General features: G+C 36.4%; 2 protein-coding genes across 4 annotated transcripts; one reads left to right on the forward strand and one right to left on the reverse strand.

Moving 5' to 3' along the window:
• Positions 1 to 468: 468 nt before the first annotated feature.
• Positions 469 to 9,539, forward strand: LOC137389764 (mitogen-activated protein kinase 7-like). 2 transcript variants are annotated; one of them, XM_068075853.1, is made up of 12 exons: positions 469 to 506; positions 1,115 to 1,251; positions 1,690 to 1,823; positions 2,626 to 2,902; positions 3,276 to 3,464; positions 3,568 to 3,675; positions 4,643 to 4,884; positions 5,325 to 6,246; positions 6,343 to 6,474; positions 7,731 to 8,650; positions 8,893 to 9,005; positions 9,197 to 9,539. In XM_068075853.1, exons 2-12 carry the CDS (start codon positions 1,128 to 1,130, stop codon positions 9,330 to 9,332), a joined length of 3,297 nt encoding a protein of 1,098 aa, XP_067931954.1. In that variant the 5' UTR covers positions 469 to 506; positions 1,115 to 1,127; the 3' UTR covers positions 9,333 to 9,539. The 2 variants fall into 2 exon arrangements, with proteins under 2 accessions (XP_067931954.1, XP_067931955.1); XM_068075854.1 differs by lacking the exons at positions 469 to 506; positions 1,115 to 1,251 and having other exon boundaries at positions 1,731 to 1,823; positions 2,705 to 2,902.
• On the reverse strand, positions 9,535 to 20,791 carry LOC137389765 (dysbindin-like). 2 transcript variants are annotated; one of them, XM_068075855.1, is made up of 9 exons: positions 20,698 to 20,791; positions 17,614 to 17,725; positions 17,274 to 17,423; positions 16,186 to 16,246; positions 15,852 to 15,984; positions 15,437 to 15,592; positions 14,964 to 15,101; positions 10,878 to 10,958; positions 9,535 to 10,673 (listed from the first exon to the last, which is right to left on the reverse strand). In XM_068075855.1, exons 2-9 carry the CDS (start codon positions 17,667 to 17,669, stop codon positions 10,303 to 10,305), a joined length of 1,146 nt encoding a protein of 381 aa, XP_067931956.1. In that variant the 5' UTR covers positions 17,670 to 17,725; positions 20,698 to 20,791; the 3' UTR covers positions 9,535 to 10,302. The 2 variants fall into 2 exon arrangements, with proteins under 2 accessions (XP_067931956.1, XP_067931957.1); XM_068075856.1 differs by lacking the exon at positions 17,274 to 17,423.
• Positions 20,792 to 20,971: the final 180 nt, after the last annotated feature.

Genomic DNA, 20,971 nt, shown 5'->3' on the forward strand with positions numbered 1-20,971 from the left:
CACCGTGCTGTTGCGCAAATAATAAATACATGTAGTTTAGTGCTTACAATATGTCCTGCAAGAATTTTTGTGAATTTCCTATGAATTACCTTATTGTTTCTTTGAATGGAATAACTCTACTTTGGTATTGTGATTTGATGTAGAATATTTTTGCTTTTTTACTATACACGCGTAGCTCGATGTTTAAGAGTCGCTATAAATGCTACAAATGCCCAAGGATGTAGTCGCTAAATTGATCAGTTTTCGTTAGGACTTTTTTGGACTACATATTTTGGAGTTGCGATAACCGTACATGTACATACCATACATTCATGAGCTTTTGACTAGCCCGAGTTGTAATGAACGTAAATCGAGTCATCGAGTGTAACACTCGATGGCTCTGGGTTAATAGCCGGAACTACAGGCTATGAGTTTCAGCCAATGATCGCCAAGTTTATTTTTAGAAACTGAAACTTTATAAATATTAGACATGGCTTGAAGCAATAGTGTAAACATTTAGTGGGGAGGTTAGTAACCTGAACACTGAAATAGATTAAATAATAATCATTACGTATTCTCTGTGAATTTAGCAACGCGATTCTTGTCAACTATTTTCGAGCTTCATACTTTCAAATATTAATATTTTTGTAGACATCCGGGGCATTCAGTTAGAGTATCAAAGTTCTTGTCGATATCATCTAGTTTCAGATCCTATTTTGTGATGTTTTGTTTTAGATGTGATATATGATTAGAAACTAAATTTTCATTTCTAATAATATAACGTTTTGCAATTGTGTCATATGATCGGATTTCCGATAGTTTGATGCCTTTCCATTGTCAATGTTTTTATTTCTCTCTCATATTCTTGTCGTAAGCCATGTTTGGGTATTTAATGTTTGAAATATCGTCGACATTAAACATTTGTTTTTATTATTTTTTGTTGTATTAACATACACCTGACAACCGTTATTGATGGCAAACTATGATATTTAGCTCAGTAACTCCAATGGTGTACACCATTTCATTTCTACTTTGAAACTATTGCTCATAGTTGAAGGTGTAACAGCAGCTAGAAAGCAAACTATTTCTTGATTTTTATTGTTTTCTGTGTAAATTCAGAGAGAATGTCTTTTAGGTAACACACCATTATGACGACTGCATGTGTGGATCCCAATTTGGATAGCAATTTGCAGCTACTGCAAAAGCAGAGTTTAAAGGTAGAATTTCATCTTGATCACACAGACTACAAAAAGGTGGAAAACATTGGAACAGGTATTTATAATCGAACAATCTTCAATCCAATTGACCAATTATGTGACTCAAATATATAAAACAACTATAAATTATTATAAAATTATACTTTTGTTGAAAGCTGCTACCAATTTTTTTACCACATTTTACAAGGCTCCATTTATAATATTACAAAAAAAGTATACCACACCAACTTACATGTATTTAGCCTCAGATTATGAATATTGGAAGTTTAAAAAAGCTTTTGATTGCAATAGTTGTTGCAATTGTTTTCAACTAATAAACAACCAGTATATGCAACTAGTATCAACTGCAATTATCAATTGAAAAATACCTTTATTGCTATCTCATTTATTTCTCACTCTATTGTGTGACCTCAAACTTTCTGACTATTAACTAGCATAATTCATGAATCTGTTCATAGCTAGCTTCAGTGCAGCTTATGGTTATTTTTGATAGGGGCTTATGGAGTTGTCTGCTCAGCCATAAACAGAAAAACCAGGCAGCGAGTGGCCATCAAGAAAATTCCAAACCTATTTACTATGGATCCTCGATATGCCATCCGAACCTACAGAGAGATTAAAATATTGCAGGTCGTCTAGAACGTTGTTTGTGTGCAATTCTTGTCCAATTTTGCCATCCTTAGTTTGTGTTTATACGTAATCTGTGAGTCAGCAGTATCTAGAACCTAAGTTTACCATCACCCATATAGCCACGCTTATGAATGGCTTCCACATTACTAAAATGTCTGAAGTATATAACTCATTTTAATCATGGTTTAAAAATCTGTCAATGCAGCAAATGCATTATACGTTTAATTATCAAACATATTTCCAACCATGAGACACACTTGCAATTTATATTTAACTCTATCTCACTGCATAGAAATTTTAGAATTTGCGCCTTATTTAAACTCAACAAATTTGAAAAATTGTTAGATGTTGTCTTGTGTTATTTGGGTTTGTGGAGGAAACCTCACCAAATATGCAAATAGATACCAATCCATATGTCTGTTATTCTAATCACTTATGTTAACCTTCATTTTGTCATGAACAGCCAATTTACCCATCTGCAGTTCTTGCCAATCTGTACTCATCATTTATACACCTGCTACTTTTGTCATCACTAACCATCACTAGGTCATGAACCAACTATTCATACACCTGCTACTCTGTCATCACTAACCATCACTAGGCCATGAACCAACTATTCATACACCTGCTACTCTGCCATCACTAACCATCACTAGGTCATTAGCCAGCGATTCATACACCTGCTACTTTTGTCATCGCTGACTGTCACTAGATCATGAACAAACTACTGTAGTTATAAACCTACAGCTCTTGTTTGTTATTTTAACACGATGCTTTAATCTGTTACTTTTCTTTTCTGTAGCATTTCAAGCACGGTAACATCATCGCTATCAGGGAGATATTGCAGCCAGCCAATAAAGATCTATCGGACATTTATGTAGTGATGGACCTGATGGAGAGTGATTTGCACCGTATCATCTATTCGAAGCAGTCTCTCACAGATGAGCATGTGCAGTACTTTCTATACCAGATACTGCGTGGCCTCAAGTATATTCATTCAGCGCAGGTCATACACCGAGACCTTAAGCCTAGCAACCTGCTCGTCAATGCCGATTGTGAGCTCAAAATAGGTGACTTTGGTGAGTGCTTCATGTGATCAGCCATAGATACATGTAAATCCGTCATCTGTTTCCAAAACAGAAGTGATTGCATTTATAATATCGTTTTCTATTGTATATGAAGCTGATTCTATAGATTTGTTGGCAACCTTTAGAAAATCTATTTAGCTAGAACAAATGTCCTTCATGCTTAACTCGTTTGTCAACAGGAACTACTATTAATCATGCTATATAAAAGTACGCCTTAAATTTTCCGCAATGAATGTTTATTGTTCATCACATGGTGTATTTATGACTCAAAGCATCTAATACTATAAGTATCAGATTCTTGTTCTGTTAACAGAACCCATGATATGTAGCATTAGAGAATAAGTTTGATGACTGTTGTTTGCAGGGATGGCTCGGGGCATCAACTTTAAAGCTGATAAGGCTAACCAGCATATGACACAATATGTGGCCACTCGGTGGTATCGCGCCCCGGAACTCATCGTTGCCGGTCGACAAGGTTATGGACCAGCCATAGACATCTGGTCTGTGGGTTGCATATTTGCTGAAATGCTGAGAAGAAAACATCTTTTTCCCGGTAAAACATCACTATTTATCATTGGATCACATATCTACTGTTCAGTCACTGATGCTATTGAAGCTGTAACAATGCAGTGCTTACAATTAGCTTGTATCTGTAGGAAGAGACTTGCTAAACCAACTAACGGTCATCTTCCGAACTCTCGGCATTCCATCGAAACAATACCTTCAACACCTTGATTCTGAAACTGTCTGTGGATTTATCAGAAGTAAGCAATTATTATTCTCAGAAAATAGAATTATCCTTTAAAATAAGTTATTATTATGCTCAGAGATAAGTCTTCGTTATCCTCAAAAGTAAATTATTATGTTCAGAGTTAAGTTATTATTATCATCAGAGTAAATCAATGTTATCCTCTAGAGTAAGTTGTTTTTGTAGCAATGCTACACTTTCTTCTTGTCGATATTATGTTTTAGTCTAACTGATTGAGAGACAATCCAAGTTTTATGAAGATGTTAATTGTTAATACACAGTCTCTAATAGTAGTGGTGGTGGTTCCTAGATAGTATCATTTATTCATTTTCATAAAAATAATATCCTCAGTTGATGAGCGGAAATCAACTACAATTCTGTATCTTAGCCTATTAGGTATTTGTTTGCTACAACCTTCACTAGATGGCAACTATACACCTTAACTATACACCTTAACTATGGCTTCTAGGATAAATAAATAATAGACAAAAACTGAAAGTAAGTAAAACTTCAGGTTTTTGTAGTTGAAGGAAAATCAGTTTTCAGGTTTTATTATTTGAACACATGTGTGGGCTTTGTCAAAAGCATTAATACCAACAGAATGTGTAACACTTTATGCACCTGATAAGTCTGTAAATGTTAGTAACTTGAACAGCATTAAGAGACGAGGGACATGAAGACAGTCTTACAATCAATGACTGTACTTTGCAAATGGTGATTAATAAGTTAAATACAGATTTATAGGACTGTCATTGATCATTGTTAAAAATGAGCTGTATATGCTAGGCTGAAACTCATTGTCAGACAGGCTAAGGTGTTTATTTAGGTGTGGCGACGAAGAGTTACATGTAATGGAAGAGCAATATCTCAATACATTAATGGATAAATTTATTTTATCGAGGCTTATTTCATAAAGGTCTTATATGGGTGGCTGTATGATCCGTGTATTCTCGAACCTTACCTTAACAATTGATCTGTTGAAGAGATTACTGAATCTGAAGAGTTCAAACCAAAGACTTGCGCTGAACTTTGTCCCAAAGGGACGTCGCAAGCTATTGACCTTCTATCAAAGATGCTGGTGATCGAGCCTGAAAAGAGAATAAATGTTGAGACGGCCCTCACCCATCCCTTTCTCACCAAGTATCATGACAAACTGCAAGAGCCAAGCTGCAGCAAAAAGTTTGACTTTGCATTTGAGCAGGAGCTTGTAAACTTAGAGAATGACGTAAGGCAGTGTATGCTTGAAGACTTGTTTTGCTTAGTTGTGTGCACTCAATCTGTAACAAGAAAAAACAACAACTTGATGATTTATGCTAATTTTTGATACTGATCATGAAGAGGTTGTTTTTAAAGAGATCTGAACCATCTGTTTTTAATAATAGTAATTTGTGCGCTTGGTATTTTGGTGACACTTCATTAATTGAAGTGACAATTTCATGTTACTATAGTGTTTGGTCAACAATTTGCCTCACACGTATCTGTGAGAAACCTGCCTTTTTGGTATACTTTCTTGGCATCTGTTTGTGATAACTTCTTGTTTGAGAGTTCTTGCTTTTTGCTCTTTGTGTAATACCTCGCTATATTATGTTAGAAATTTAAATTTACATATAATTAGTCAAATTGCTGATAGCATTACACTTAGATTCTTCCTTTCACTTTTTTTAGGACCAAAAAAGAGTTGGAATTCAAGAATTGCTAAAAAAGGAAGTTCTGTCTTATCGAAAACCAAAGCCAATCGACTTTGGAGCTCTCATTCCTTCCAAATCATTGGACACGAGTCAAACCGATGACCCTTATGCTGATCTTGATGCTTTTCTTGCCCAACTAGCCTCTCCTGCAAAGATTAAAACTTCGAGCAGTACTTCACACAATGCCTTACTAAGTCAGGTTAACAAGCCCTCGACCAATCCTCTCTTAGCCTCCAATAAACCTACTAACTCTCTTTTAGAGTCGAACCAAGCCCCAAACACTCTGCTTGCAGCCAGTACAAGCAATTCTTTGTTAGCCACGCAAACCCCCCCAAAAAACTTTCTGTTGGCAGCAAATGCATCCGCGTCAACCCAAAAAAGCGATGTCCAAAATGCTCTCTTGCAAGGTCAGGATACAGTTAAGAGTCACAACGATGTGACGACAAACTCGCAAACAAATAAGCGCTCTAACCCTTTGCTAGATCAAGCTGATGTCGTTTCCTTTCAACAGTCTTGCCATAATCCACTTTTAGGCGATTGTAAGCCCAACCAGTCGGTTGGGGCAGTTGAACCGAGCCATATCAAAACGGACGCGCAGTCAGAGAATGCAGGAAATAACATTTCATTTATGAGTAATGTCATTGTGCCGACTACATCTGAGTCAGATCAAAGTAATGACACAGAACTGTTTGATAGTCTTTTCAAAAAAGTCAAAACGGAAGAAGCCGATGAGCTAACAGTCAACACTTTAGCGGGTGTGTCGACTGATGACATAGAGATGATTAGTGCCAAGCTTAAACAAACCGATCTGGCAGAAACGAAACAAGAAATCACAGAGGAGAAGCTTGATACTAAGTCAATTTTACGCCAAAGGCTAATGGACAAACAAAATACTACAGGTAGGCCTCAGAAACATTGCTAGTTTGTAGAGAGAGTGTCAGAAGTCTAGCTAGTTGTTCATATGAGATTGAGTTATTGCTTGCGATATGCTGCAGGGCAAGCAAAGGCGCAAGACAAGGCTCCCGGTAAGGCATCAATAACAGCTCACCAGAGGCAGAAGGAGAGAGAGGAAAGACGGAAGAAGAAAAGAGAAAAGGCTCAGGAAAGAAAGAGAAATAAAAAGAAAGGTAAGGACATTCTGCAAATCATTGTCTTTGCTAATCTAAAGCAATATTGGATAGGTCAAGGACATCCTAGCATACATGATTACTAGCTGATCAGCACCTCTACTGGCCTTGACTCCCTAGGAGTGTCATGGCTATCCAATGGCCAGATTATATGGACTGAGCTGCTGGCGCTGTTGAGATACCCAGCAACTCTATTCTCTACAGATACAGTTACATGGTTATGCGATTGTCATTCAGACATTCGTTGTTGTATAAAACTAAACAATGGTGCAAGAATCATAACCATAACATAAAAAGATGATGGATAAAACAATTTTCATTATCAAATAATAATAAGTTAAAATCATCCAGATGGGTACAATAAAACTGTTAGGCTAATTAATTCGCAAAAATCTATTATGCTGGCAGCACAAAATTGATGGTAGTATAAAAGTGGATGGTGGTAGTTGCAGTGAAAAGTAAGTCTGAAGTGTGCTCTTCTGACACTTGACGGATGATACTCTTCAGACAACCTGTTCTTACATGTACTCTATGTAAGAGCAGGTTGTCTTACATAAAGTACATGTGTCTTATGCATTTTAGGCCTATACTTGCATGCAGTATCATATCTTGCTTTACCATTGCTCATAGATGAAACCTTAGAGTGGAACCTAGAATATGCTGGAGTCGTCCAAACATTGCAGTCATATTGTGGTCTTAAAATCCATAATTAGACTAATAACACATAGTGAATTAGTTGAAAAGAAATCTATTGTTGCAATTATTTATCAATGAAATTGGAACTTGTGAATATGAACATTAGAAAAACTCTTTCGCTCCTTGACAAAATTCTCCGGAGGTGTCAATCATAGTTTACCAGAGCAGCTTGTGATCCACTTCACAAAGAAAATCAATATTACCAAACATTGAGGCCTTGTATATGGTGATTGGATTTCCATTAATGGCACATTCTCTAGCATCATCTAGGTCCAGAAAATTCTTGTTTTCATAACAACGATGCATAAGCAAATACATTTATCAACTAAGAAATTAAAAAATTTTCTGAAAAAAATTATTTTGTTAGCTTCGATATGCAAGCATTTGTTTTGTGAAAAGACCTTGCAATGCAGCTTGGTAAAACATGAAAGGTAATTGAAAATCTCTGAGAAGTCTACGTTTTGAGTGAGACAACAAACTATTATGCGTACTAGAATATCAGTAGACAGCTCATATGGTTTTGCAATAGCTCCATTTGTAATGAGTTTCTTTATTTATAGAAGGTGCTGGTCAACTCCTGACCAGCGAAGACCAGAAAATGCTGGACAGGTGGCGGCAGATGGCCAAGCCGCAGCACATACAGCCAAAACCCAACAGCACAATTGTCTCTACGGCCGGGAAGAATCTGATAGTGGTTTATCCAGCCACTGGTTCCACCACTTACATAAGCTCAAATGTACCGCCTAATGGGTCCAATGCTAATCCAGCTGCCGCTCATCGGCCCACCTCAGAGTCAGCCTATTCTAATCAGCAAGTACCAAATAACATAACAGTCTCTAAACAGCAACACGTCAGCTGTGCTTCTAACCCCGTCGTTAGCAAGCAGATGCAGTTGGCGGGAGGACAACTCACCACTCATCAATCTGTCCCTGGCATTATGAACCAGCAAATAAACAGTCAACCAAATTCCCAGCAGTCATCACTGAACCAGCTCCGGAATTCTCAGATCATAGCTAGCAGAACAGTCTGTAATCAGTTGCCTCTGAGCCAACCAATGACCAATAAAATGCATGCTAATCAGATTATTAATCAAACTTCAACCAATCAAATGCAGTTACCACATTCTAATATCAATACCCAATCATCCAGAAGTATGCAAAGTTCAGCTGTAGCGCATTCAGTTCCAGCAGTAAATGAATTCATGAATAGTAGTATGCCACAAAGACCATCACACCCTATCCGAAGCTTCTCTGACATGGCAGCTTTGCACAGCAATGCATGTCAGTATCCAGATCAAACACAAGAAACCAGCCTATATGACTACAATCAGCCAACAGGCAATACTGTGTATGGTAACAATGCCACAGTTCCATTACAAGCGCCTGAACCAGCTGAGCCGCACGCTGAGCACTTCTCGCATTGGACCAACAACACCATGTCTGTAAACATTTCACTTGAGATGGGCCACCCAGAAGCTAAGGTATCGTCAAAGAAATATTTAGGCGTTTTCCCGATTACTAAAATTAATTTGTCAAGTATTTCTCTTCATGTATTTCATGCGGAGGTATTCTGTTCCGCAAACATCATGAACACAAAGTCATTGAAGTAGCATAACATACATAAATAGCATACTCCATGGCATACTCCTACTTGATTCATGTTTGTATGTACAAGATGTTATTTTCATTGTGGTGCGCAATCTAACCATTGACTCTACTGCAGGCCGAGGAAGCACTTCCTCCCATGCTTGTGAGCACTCCCAAGGGCACTGGGGGAGGCTACGGTGTGGGCTTTGATATGGAATCTATGATGGCTTACAACCCAGATCTTCAAAAGTATGTTAATCCGATGTCCAATCCATATTTGATCCACTGAAGTAACATTCACATTTTGTTAGCTTCTGTAATAGCATTTCCAATTTGTTCCCTTATTAGTCAAAGTGAAGTGATCATGGTGAAAATATATATCCTACTTATGGCAAGCTGTTAGTACATGTTAGCAATTATTCCAGGGATATTTGTTTTAGTATGCATATGGACTCAGCACCGCTCTCTGCATCTCTTCTGGCTGATTGGATGGATGTAACATCAACAATGGACCCAAAGGCGCTGGATGACATTCAAAGGGAACTTGAACTGAATGATTTTCCTTTTAGTTACTAGTCACTGTTAGCCTTAACTCCTATTGTTGCTGCTGATATTTGTCTAATCCTTTTTAACATACCTATATATATTATCAATTCTTTAGTAATTGTATACACGCCATATTCTGGTTAGACCTCTTTGTACAATTTTTATTTTTGTTTGTATTATTATTGTATAAATTATTATACAGTGGGAAGGTATTCAATAACAATTTGGACTTGATGGCTTGCATTTATTTTGTATTAATCCATATACATGTACTTGATATGATAAACCTATCTATCCTTGTCCTATTATATATTGTGCCAAAAGTTTACATAACAAAATATTAATACGAAAATATATATCTAGCACCAGATGGATTAAATATGGTAGGTACTTTGCTTATAAAATCGAGTCCCACAAATTTTGTGAAATATTTTTAACTAACAAAGCATATACATTTAAAAAGTTGAAACCCAATAAACTAACTTTCCATCAAGGATAGAGTCATAAATTCCAAACACAGCTTCCCTGCAGCATAGAGTTATGCGAACTAATTATGCATTCTGAAAAAACAAACTTCAATTCTATTTATCAGAGGACTAGATGATTGGAATAAAATAAACAAGTTAACTGCTCACTAATAATAGCAGGACAGTTATGGGTTACTAGTAATAGCAGGACAGATTATGGGTTACTAGTAATAGCAGGACAGATTATGGGTTACAAGTAATAGCAGCACAGATTATAGGTTATTATTCCAGTGTGTTGAAGTGCAAGCAGCAAACTGGAGATTTTGAGGTAAAATCTGATTGATAAAAGCGCGGTGAAAGCCAGCCCTGTATAAGCCTTTTAAGGGCGGCTAGGCTTGGTGCAAGTCCTGTACGAGCCTTTTAAGGGCGGCTAGGCCTAAAGCTCAAACTACTGAGTGAGATACCAGAAAATAACCCTACTGGGAATGTGAAAATGGGTTTGCAAAATGCATGTCTTTCTCGTAATTACATACTTATGACCCTGTATCTGAGGATAACTTATATATAGCATCAGTAGAACCAACTAACAAGGGATCTACATCCCTTTCATTAAGAATTCCATTAATCTCTTTCTCTAATGAGCTCTCCAGCTGCTCCAGGCGCTCGGCTGAGCCAATTTTTAAATCATCTTCCCGATAATCCCACTCAAGGCTACTGTCAGACTCACTATGCGGTCGAAGATCCGAACTGATGGGCTGCAACTCTTCTGCACTTCTGCTTATGTCTAGATTATTTGATGAAGTATCTGAAACCTGATCAGAGTGTGGGCTACTGACTAGCTGCCCCTCATTGGTTGGCAAGGGGTTCTCAGTCTTCGCTACGGGGACTTCAATTACAATCCCATCTACAAATTGGCAGAAATTTGATATTCATGCAGTTTTGAAATGCTAGATTAAATTTTCTTAATAGATGTGAACAATCTGTGGTTGAAATCTTGCGCTCCCATATGTTTGGTTATGAACACTACAATTATTGAAGCGCAATTGCGAACACAGAACAATAATTTTCAAGTTTACATAGTTATAAATTGCATTTGTAAACAATGTACCATTGAGGAATGCTTCAAGGTTCTGCCTTTCTTGCATATCAGGTTCGATTGTCATTTCTTCGAGACTCGCCTGAGCTTCCACTAAAACACCGGAGAGCATGTCTGAGAGTAAGCAATCTATAACAGCTACGTATTAACCAGATACTGCAGCCTAGAAAAATACTCCAGGACGGGAGTGGCATACTATTTACATTCTTGTATAAATCTGGTCAAGAAAAAAAATTGCTGGTTTTATGCCAACAAACCCATCGAGCCGCATCCTCCTACCTTTGGACCTACTTACCACGTACTGAGAGTACTAAAAACGATAAAAACATTTTTCATAAATTTTATTTTCCAATAGTAGCTAGGTAAACAATATATACACTAGAAATTCCCGTCATACAGCCCAAAACCAAAGTGATAATGGAAAAAAGAAAGTGTACTGATGGTTGTTGAAAAAGTAGTTACAACAGGTCAGAATTCTACAAAAGTAGATTTCTTTAGTTAGATGTTGTAGGCTTCGCCTACATCTACTAAAGAGTTCTCTGAATCAGATGAGTTGTTGTTATTATTTTGAGTAGCGTGTTGTTGAACATTAGCATTTGATGTGGATGGTTGCTGTGAGGACCTTCTATTTCTCCTCCTCCGTAATAATTGGGAGACGCGTGGATGGCCACTGCGACGACGTAGTGTTCTGGGAGGTTGTATGTCCATGGTATTTGTCAAGTTGTTTGAAATAAAATTCAAAAGGTCAATTATGGAAAACAAAAGGTTTTATAAAAATCAGACCTAATCTACTACTAACTCATACCTATGTTTTACAACAATAAAATAAATATTAATTCAAGCTGTAGGCCTAACCTACTGTCCGTAATTTAACTAACAACAGCAATAATGAAATATGTTTATTATATCTCTGAAATGCAATATTAAAAGTAAAATGGCAAGCTGCCGTGTAATATACAAAGTTTGAAAGTTGTGTTGGAAAGTTGAAAGTTGGTTGTGTTGAATGTAGAATGGTTTCGACAGCGATATGTAACAGAAAGCAAGCATTAACATTAACGCGTCTGGAAGTTGTCTGCAAACTGGAGTAAAATAAAGAAATATTCTTGTCACAAAGGGGCATTGTAGTTTGGCCCTACCTTGTAGATAAGATGTAAAGAAATCTGGCTAATGTTCTAGATAATTTAATGAAACCTTCAGTAATTGGACAAAAAACAGGCTGATAAGCTGTGTACCCCATTTTCGTACCTGTAAATCGGTCTACGCCTCAAACGGTCTACGTTAATTAAAGAAACCTTTGGCAATTGGACAATGCCATCATTATATACAGTCATACTTCGACTTACGAGCTTAATGCGTTCCGAGACTGAGCTCGTATGTCAATTTACTCGCATGTTGGTGCAATTTATTTATATATAGAACAATTAAATATATATTAATTGGTTTCTATACTCTAAAAAATGCAAATAAAACACTCAAAACAAGATATTGTAACAGAAAAAGCATGTTGGTTATTGTCCTAACTTACCACATGCTTTCAAAAAGCAACAAATAAAAAACAATGCAAGGAAATGTGATTAATTAAAATGTAAAATTAAATACATACAGTAGCAGCTAACGCTAGCATTTGCCAGGGAGGGAGATATAAGTGTTATTCTGAATTACAACAGTTGAATTTGATAAATTTGGATTTTATCAAAGTCTTAAAAAACAAACTTAAAAGCAAACCTAAAAGCAAACTTTCATTTTTCGTAATTAAAATTTCTTCGGCGTTCATAGTTGGAAGTTTCTCGCTGGTTAGCTAATTTTTCCTTTGTTTTCGCTTTCGCGACTAGCCGGCCGTTTTAAGATAAACCTATCTAAGGACGTTTGCCTTTGTCGCTCTTTCAACGTGTTGCGATTAGGACGAACACTGGTGTCGTCACAAAGGGTTAATGCACGACCACTAGCCAACTTGTCCGTAAGTCTATTTTTATAATTTTTATAGATAGCACCGGCCTTTTCACATAGACCTTTCGCCTTTATTGAAACATCGTTTCAGTTACGCTGTCACCGGCCAATTGTTTATCTTTTATCCAATGCCTGAGCAGCCTCTCCATCAGCAATCGTGAAGATCGCTGCGTCGTTTAGAAACGCATTATGGTTAGTCCTTTGGCAAACTAAATGCCCTGAATATAACCCTTCGGTTTGATAATTGTAGATGTATTTCTGTCATATTGCTGAGCTAGATCAATCACGCATACACATTTCGCATATTTTACAATAATTTTCCGTTTAATATCAATTGTTATCATTTGCTTTTTCTTTCCATTATCTTTCATTTTACTGGCAAACTTTCGGTCTACGCACCGTACTTTTAATTCACATAATTCTGCACTGAAAATTGCGCACAGAAAACAAAAGTATAACCTGAGTAGTTGAAAAATACAGAGTGATGCTGTTCTCATAAAACACCTCCGGCATACTTTGCAACTGACTCACGTGCTCGTATCTCAAACATTGCTCGTATGTTAGTGCTAAAACTTGCTTAAAAGCTGGCTCGTATCTCAAGTTTCTCGTACGTTAGAGCACTCGTAAGTTGAAGTATTACTGTACTTCAATGTTGTAAATTCTAATGATTATTCTTATAATTAAATATTATAATAATTTTTTATAAAATCAAATAATTAATTCGAATAATAAAATAGGCAAAAAAGAAACGATCACTTTTCAGTACTTGTAAGTTAATTACAGAAACCTTCGGAAATTAACAATGCCATAGACTGGTGAAATGCGCACGTTTTTTTTCGTGAAATCTGGACGACTTAATGGTTATATTATCTGTCGCACGGCCTTATTGGCGTTTCGTTGGCCGCTCTTAATATTGATTAAAAAAGGCTTTCTCAAGTTTTTATTTCGATTTTAGGCCAAATTAATCTGTCAATTTATGTATATCAGATGGGTTAGTTTTAGGATTTTGGGGAAACTTTTCAAAGACTTGGTAACATATTTAAATAGGTTTATATGTGTTTTGTATAATTATCATACTTAAACGACTCTACACAGAAATGTTTAAATTTTTTGATGGGGTTTCGGTACAAGGGTTTGGTCACGGCTGCTAATGGATAATTTTTCGGGAGTTGTGTGCACATATGCATTTATCATGACTCTCCCAAACAATCGCTTTGCTCGTGTTTGGTCGTGGGATAATACCTGTCACTGCAAGTCTTATTCACAGACAAGCTATATCATGCAAATTGTAAATAAAAAAAATAGTTGAGCGATGTTGTGTGAATGAACTTTGCGGACATGCAGGTATAAGGGAGAAAGGAAAGAAGACGTTACTCAGAATAACAAACAAATAGAAAGGGATTCAAACCCAGAGTTAGTTCAGCGCGTAAAACACACTGAACTAACTTGTGCATTATTGTGAATGAGAAATATATTAGCTCTTAACATGCCAATTCACTCGACAATACATTTAGGAGAGGTTCACTATACTTTTGGCAATTTTAACATATAAATAATGAAAAATTAGAATGAGAAAGATTCACATCCTTTGTTTGCATGATACCAGAACTGAAAGGATAATAGAAATAGAAACTTGACTGGTTAGAAACTGTGCTGATTTCAAACACATTTGAAAATTTTGCAAAAGTAAAACCATAAAAAAGTTTGGCATCATTTATAACAAGTGCCTGAAAAATAGACCCTTGAAGGTTGACTTGCAACGAACTTCACATTGCAGTTATTTGGTATCAAAAGATTCACCATGTCTTAATCTCCTGTATTGTAGGTGAAAATATGTGGAAATGTGATTACAATCTCTTAAAAGCTCAAAAACGGGCAGTTAATCGCAGCCATCGCGAAAACGCAGTAAATTGAATGCTCTTTATTTGGCTGATGTACTCCAACAATTTGGTTATTGTTTTAACGCGTGATGTTATCATGTGAAATTAAAGGCCAATAAAAAGCTCGATATAAAAAGAAAATTTTTTTTACTGATTTTTTTATATGAGAAATTTAATGCAAAAGCAATTATGGGCCAAACTTCACACTTTAATTTAATTTTGGACTTTTTGAAGACTTGCTATTTTTGATGGTTGTCAATCTTAGACTAACCCAACTTTTGCTCAGCTTTAAACCGTCGTAAATCCTCCTCAAAGGCCTTCTGGTAGAACAACTCCTTCTCGCGTCGCACTTCGGCTTCTCTCATCTCTACTGCGATAATCTTCTTCTTGTGCTCAGCAGCAAGACGATCTGAACAAATACACATAAACTTCGTTTACTCTTCAACATCAAGTCAACAGCAAACTATTTAACAGCAAACTATGATCTACCAGTTTCAAATGATGAGCCAAAAATTCACTAGAAGATGAGAAAGCAGCTATTAGTAAACGAGCAATGTGAAGCTAACTGGAGCAGCATCTATACTATGGTCTACTTTATTATATAGTTTTTATAACATTATTATTTCTTACTCTTTTTCCTATTCAGGAGTAAACAGCTTTAACACAAAATAGACCAGTAAGAAGATGGTCATACAGTAGAGCTCACAACTACCACCAATGCTAGAAAGTATGGAATTCACATACTGGAGTACTCGACGACAAACTGCTGTTGGCTAGCTTTGTAAGTGGCCAACTTTTCTTCCTCTTCCTGTCTAGCTTTCATGGCATCAGTGCTGTCACAGAGATTTTCTAGGACAGCGAGACCATCTTCTACGAGTGAGCAGAGGCTGTGAAGGTCCACTGAAATCAAAGTTATTCCAGCTCTATTTTGGCCATAGAGATACTTGTATAGTACAGAATGTGATGAGTAATAGAACATTTGCAAAGCAAGGACACAAGTCTCAAACATGTGGGTAATATGTAATCAGATCCTTTTAGTGGAAATGAATAAAAAAACATGTTTCTGAAAGAAAACAAATAAGAACCTGAATTTATGACATAATCACACTCAACACGTGTGTAGGAGATATCTAGTATAAAGAAAATACAGAACAATTACCAATCTGGTCTGAAATCTGTTGGATCGAGGAAAGGATGTTGGGCAACTGTTTCACCTCCATCTCCACTTCTTCAAGTTTGAGCTCACAGCTAGAGACTACATTCTCTACGAGGTGAAGGTCCTTTGTAGCGGCCTGGTTAATTCATGTAATCAGAAGAAATATGTACTGGACATGTGTGTGTATATAGGACAAGGATAAGCTAGTAGGCTAGGTGATGGAATGTGTCAGGTGACAAAAGATAAGAGCTAGTAATCAGAGCTAACTATTGTTTTCACACAATATCTTCACTCAAACGAGCATCAGTCTGATAAGCACGCTAATGAAAGCGCACACCTTGGCTTTCCACAAGTTTTCCTGAGACACTCTGAATAATTCTTCCCATGAGACTTCATATCTACAAAACACATCCGTCGTGTCAGATATTTTACTCAACTTCAGAAGATCCCTTCTCGTGATGTTAGAGAAAAGATCAAACTCTTTAACGAAAGCAGAAAGACAAATTTGCTCTAAAAGCTGTAAACACCTCCTCACTGCCCTACAATTTAACATTAATAGTATATCTTTTCTCAACAATACTAAAAAACGCTTATAAAAACAGCAAACCTGTCACTTTTCTGCCTATATCGCAGCCTGGGATACAACACAACCCGGCATGTAACGCAATCCGGCACGTAACGCAATCCGGCACGTAACGCAATCCGGCATGCAATTCAACCCAGCATGCAATGCAATTGGGCCTGTAACGCAACCTGGTATGTAACGCAACCTGGCATGTAACGCAACCTGGTATGTAACGCAACCGGCCATGTAACGCAGTCTCGCTAGGCAAGAGTATGAGAGAGATTGATGTATTTTGGTGTTTAATTTTCATTAGTTTTTAATTTTCTAATATCATAAATTGTATATATCTTATTATAAATATTGTCTAATACATATTTTCAAATATTTTTACCCCATAGTGTACCAAACACACGAAAGCTAAACCGCAAAGTAGCAAGGTATTACTGTATTTCCTTTTTGGAATATTTGGACACGAATTACACCGCCAAACTTGCTACATAATGTTAAAACTTTAGCAAATCAGAAAAAATGCAAGGCTGCACAGAGTGTAATCAACTGAGAATGTTAACATTGTCTGACTTTCTATTTTCATGAAAAACAAGTTTAACGCATACCGAACCGTAACCAACATTTATTGTATGGAATGTTTTATTACTAACTGTATGGACAACTCCTATCATTCATACAAGATGCCCCGTGTCAGATTTTACAAATTTGGTGAATTGCTTGACGTATGGAGGTACCTGAGCGGTCACGAGGTAAATGTAAATGAGAGTAATAGTAGTAATTAGAAAGGTGGTCAAGGTTATAGTAATAGATATACTAGAAAGCTAGACGGCACAGCAGACTACCCTGAATACCTATGCAACAGATCTTGAGCAGCATCATTTGACTCTACACATATAGATGGAAGGTCTTCTTCAACTGTGGAGTGCATGGGAGGAGATACAATGGGCTTCTCTTGGTCATCATTATGCTTTGGTCCAAACTCCGCACCGACATACTTAATGCTGCAGCACAAACGTCAGTATCAACACTACTGGAGCAACAGCTGACATGAATGTATAGCAGAGTTACCTTTCTACCATTCAACGGAAGCAAGGCATACCTCACTAATCTAAATAAACATTCTCAAGTCACATCTGCAATTTTTCATGTGAGGGACAAAATAAAAGAAAAAGGAAGTGTTAGTTAACTTACCCAGTTGTTAGATTATCTTTTACAGAAGAAAGTTTGCTTCTTAGAGATTTGAACATATCACTGCATTAGTCAGCCAGTCAAAACCAACATTCGCATTCAACCATTTGTTTACCTGCAAATGACATCGAGTTTTACAAATTAATAGACAAATAATAAGAGTGATACTTTTAGAAATTTATAATTTACTTGATGTCATAATTGAAGAAAGTTATTTTTTGTAGTGACTAGTAATAATCCAATTTTAACTTTACAGGTGCATAAAACCTTCTAAAAATTAATTATAGTGTCTGAAAGAGTTAAGGGGATTTTTGATGATGCCTGACTGAGTCTTTATGGGTTTGACATGCGAGTGCATTTAGATAACGCGCAAAGAAACAAATGTCTACAATCAATAACATATAATTAATAATTGTAAGCATTTGGAAGTGATAATATTAGTACGAGACTTTCAAGTTCGCTACTAGCCCCTTTCTTTTTCCAATATGGCCGAAACTGGCTATGCGGCCGGTGCTGGGTACTTTGCCAGACGAATCTTTGACTCCAGAGTATCGCCCAGGCTCTTTTTCTGTTAAGCGAGAGATTTTTATCTTTACCTTGCAGACCACCATTTGCTCCGATTTATCTATCCAAACGGCTTTGCGCTAATATTTTTTGATATGTTTAATTGTTCTATTGTAATCTACTTAATGCGCAAACTGCCTAGTCCCATTTATCTGCTCACTTTCATTAGAACCAAGTTTATAACATTGCACCTATCTCTCTTTTGATCACATTTAGATGTGGGTTTTGTTTACTTTGCCATGGTTAGTTAACAGCCTAGTAGGGTCATTATTGCCTTAACAACTAAAATAGGTGTTTTAATTAATATACACAACTATTTTTACTAACTAACATATTCATGAGCAATCAATCTCCATATTATAGAATATGGGTTATAAATTATACTACCAAACTTTTACAAACAAACTTTGTAAGCCACATATATATACTTACCCAAAAATAAGTGTCAGTAGCCTTACGTGAAAGAGAATACAGTCAGTATACAATTCTCAGTACAAAACTATTGAAAAAATTATCTCAACTAATAGAGCTAACTACAGGCTTTCCTTTGGCTTTTGCCCATGTGTGTGTACGGGTGTTTTAAAATGTATCAATAAAATCCTTTAACTCCTTTGAAAGATGGGTCGATTGATTTAAAAATAGTATATAAAGTTTTAAACTTTGCATTTGTCTACGTTCTTTCAAAAATACGGGGTTCAATTGCTATTTCTCTTGAGCAACTCTGTTTCTTCCCTTTAAGCAACTTATTAACTGTAATACATGTACGTTCCTCTGGACACTTATTGCAAATGTATATATTTTTCTCCATTTTCCCCACACCTCAACAGCAAATTCCATCTCTGGTCTGCATAGAATCTAATATGTGACTAATTTTATTTTGGCTGATGCTAAAGATTTCATATGAATATTGCAAGAGATTGAACAGCCTTTGAATGCTTTTTGGCAACATGCCTGCTCCAATTAAAATCATTGGTTATGATTACTCTTAAATAATAGATACTATTTACCATATCTAAAACTGATGTAGTAAACCTAAAAATCGCGAAAGATGAAACGGACACGATGGGATGAAAATAAGCTCTTCTGGGCCAGAGGTTAACCTAGAAAAGATGATAGATGCCTTTTACCGAAATTTATAGAGGCTTTTACGCAATTGACCATTGATAAGAAATTTATTCTCACTACATGTATTTGCATGTTAATAAAATCTATTTATGCTCATGATTGCCTGTCGGGATATTAGGCCCTATAGGCTAGGTTTCAAATATTTACTAGCTGTTAAAGTCACTTTAAGCAATATTTTTCCGTTTTTGTTTATACATTTGTTCGATAAAAAGTGTTGTATTATATTATTTTCCGCTCTCAGACTATGTCTTGCAGTATCTTTTGAGAGTACTGTTTCGTACCTATTATATATATGCAAATTTTTCCCGGGCTTTTTGTTGGTGTCTAGTTAGTTGCACCATAATGGTTAGTTGCCACTCAATAATTTCTTACTTTTGATAATGCAAAAAACTTGCCAAGTTGTCATTAAGCAAAGTGATGTAATTGGTCAGTTTGACCAATAACTATTAAAATCTAGCTCGCCCACTTATGCAATATAAATACTGCAGCAATTTGTTAGGCAAGGCAGTTTGTGTTTGGCTCTTAAAAAACATAATATTATTAAGTACTATAATAAAATCGTTCATTTATTGGAGAAATACTACTTCAAATCGTGAGTGAATGATTAGCAACAAGCTCGGACAGAATTGCAAAAATAATTAGATAACTAAAGAGTTATTGTTCCTACAAAGAGTTGATTTCCCTCCTGTTGTATTTTAGGAAGCGTTAGGTTCAGCACACTCTGTTGGTTTCAGCAGAGCACAAGTGAGTTGGTCTCAAGAGCGTATCATAGACAGGCCAAAAGTGAGAGTTGTCTCCAGCCCACGCCAACGAGTTTTTTCACCATACTATTTAATCGATACTGTAAACTAAATATCAAGAGCTAAATTGAATATTAAGAGCTTTGATTGTTCACAAAAAATACTAGGGAGCATTTTGATGTATTAAAATACATTTGATATTTACTCGCCCATCTCTCCAGGCTATTTAGGTCTTTCTGTAAACCTCATCAAAACAGACCCCGAGAATCGAACAGCGTAACAAGGCGTCATCTGTACAAAACTGAATGTTAAATAATGTCCTTTGGCACTGATTATAATAATAACAGTGCTGGCCCAAAAACCGAGCATTGTAACAGGTCCAGATGGCGCTGTCTCAACATCTGGTTTCGTCTGATCAAATGTTTGAGATATAGGAAAATATTACTCAAAAGTAAAGTTAACTCATTAGAAGTGAATGAGAGAACTTTTTGAATGCCTGTGAGAAATCTAAAACGGCTTTCTGTAAACATCTCATCGATTCAACTTTCCCCATTATGGAATGGGTAGTGATCAAAAGATTAATTATCACAATAATTGTCAGCCTTAAAAAGATTAGATGATCCAAACTATTACATCGTGCTATGTAGCTATACATTACCATATAGTAAAATTTAATCGCGTAAGGGTTTGCCAAATCAGCTCTCGCCCTCTAGGATGCACAAATCTCAACGCAATAGGAACCTAAAAACCTAATGAACCGAAAACATGTGACTTTGATCGCAGATTGCACTTGTATTTTGTCCAATTGGAAGAACAAAATAAGCCGAGTAAAATAATTTGTTAGAAACGAATTGTTTAACCAATGAAGTTATTTCTTGCACGCTATACATTTGTCTTCCACGCTAAAGCAAATGCTATTCACGCCCACCACA

This window comes from Watersipora subatra, chromosome 3, assembly GCF_963576615.1.
Source record: "Watersipora subatra chromosome 3, tzWatSuba1.1, whole genome shotgun sequence".
Lineage (NCBI taxonomy): Eukaryota > Metazoa > Bryozoa > Gymnolaemata > Cheilostomatida > Watersiporidae > Watersipora > Watersipora subatra.

Bases quoted from the DNA above. Each gene is read 5' to 3' on its own strand.
- LOC137389764 (XM_068075853.1), top strand. From the start codon at position 1,128: ATGACGACTGCATGTGTGGATCCCAATTTGGATAGCAATTTGCAGCTA. The intron at 3,465-3,567 runs GTAAAACATCAC...TTGTATCTGTAG, and splicing joins AAGAAAACATCTTTTTCCCG to GAAGAGACTTGCTAAACCAA. The intron at 6,247-6,342 runs GTAGGCCTCAGA...GATATGCTGCAG, and splicing joins GGACAAACAAAATACTACAG to GGCAAGCAAAGGCGCAAGAC.
- LOC137389765 (XM_068075855.1), bottom strand. From the start codon at position 17,669: ATGTTCAAATCTCTAAGAAGCAAACTTTCTTCTGTAAAAGATAATCTA. The intron at 15,985-16,185 runs GTGTGCGCTTTC...TGAATTAACCAG, and splicing joins AAAACTTGTGGAAAGCCAAG to GCCGCTACAAAGGACCTTCA. The intron at 15,102-15,436 runs GTATGTGAATTC...GTATTTGTTCAG, and splicing joins GTTTGTCGTCGAGTACTCCA to ATCGTCTTGCTGCTGAGCAC.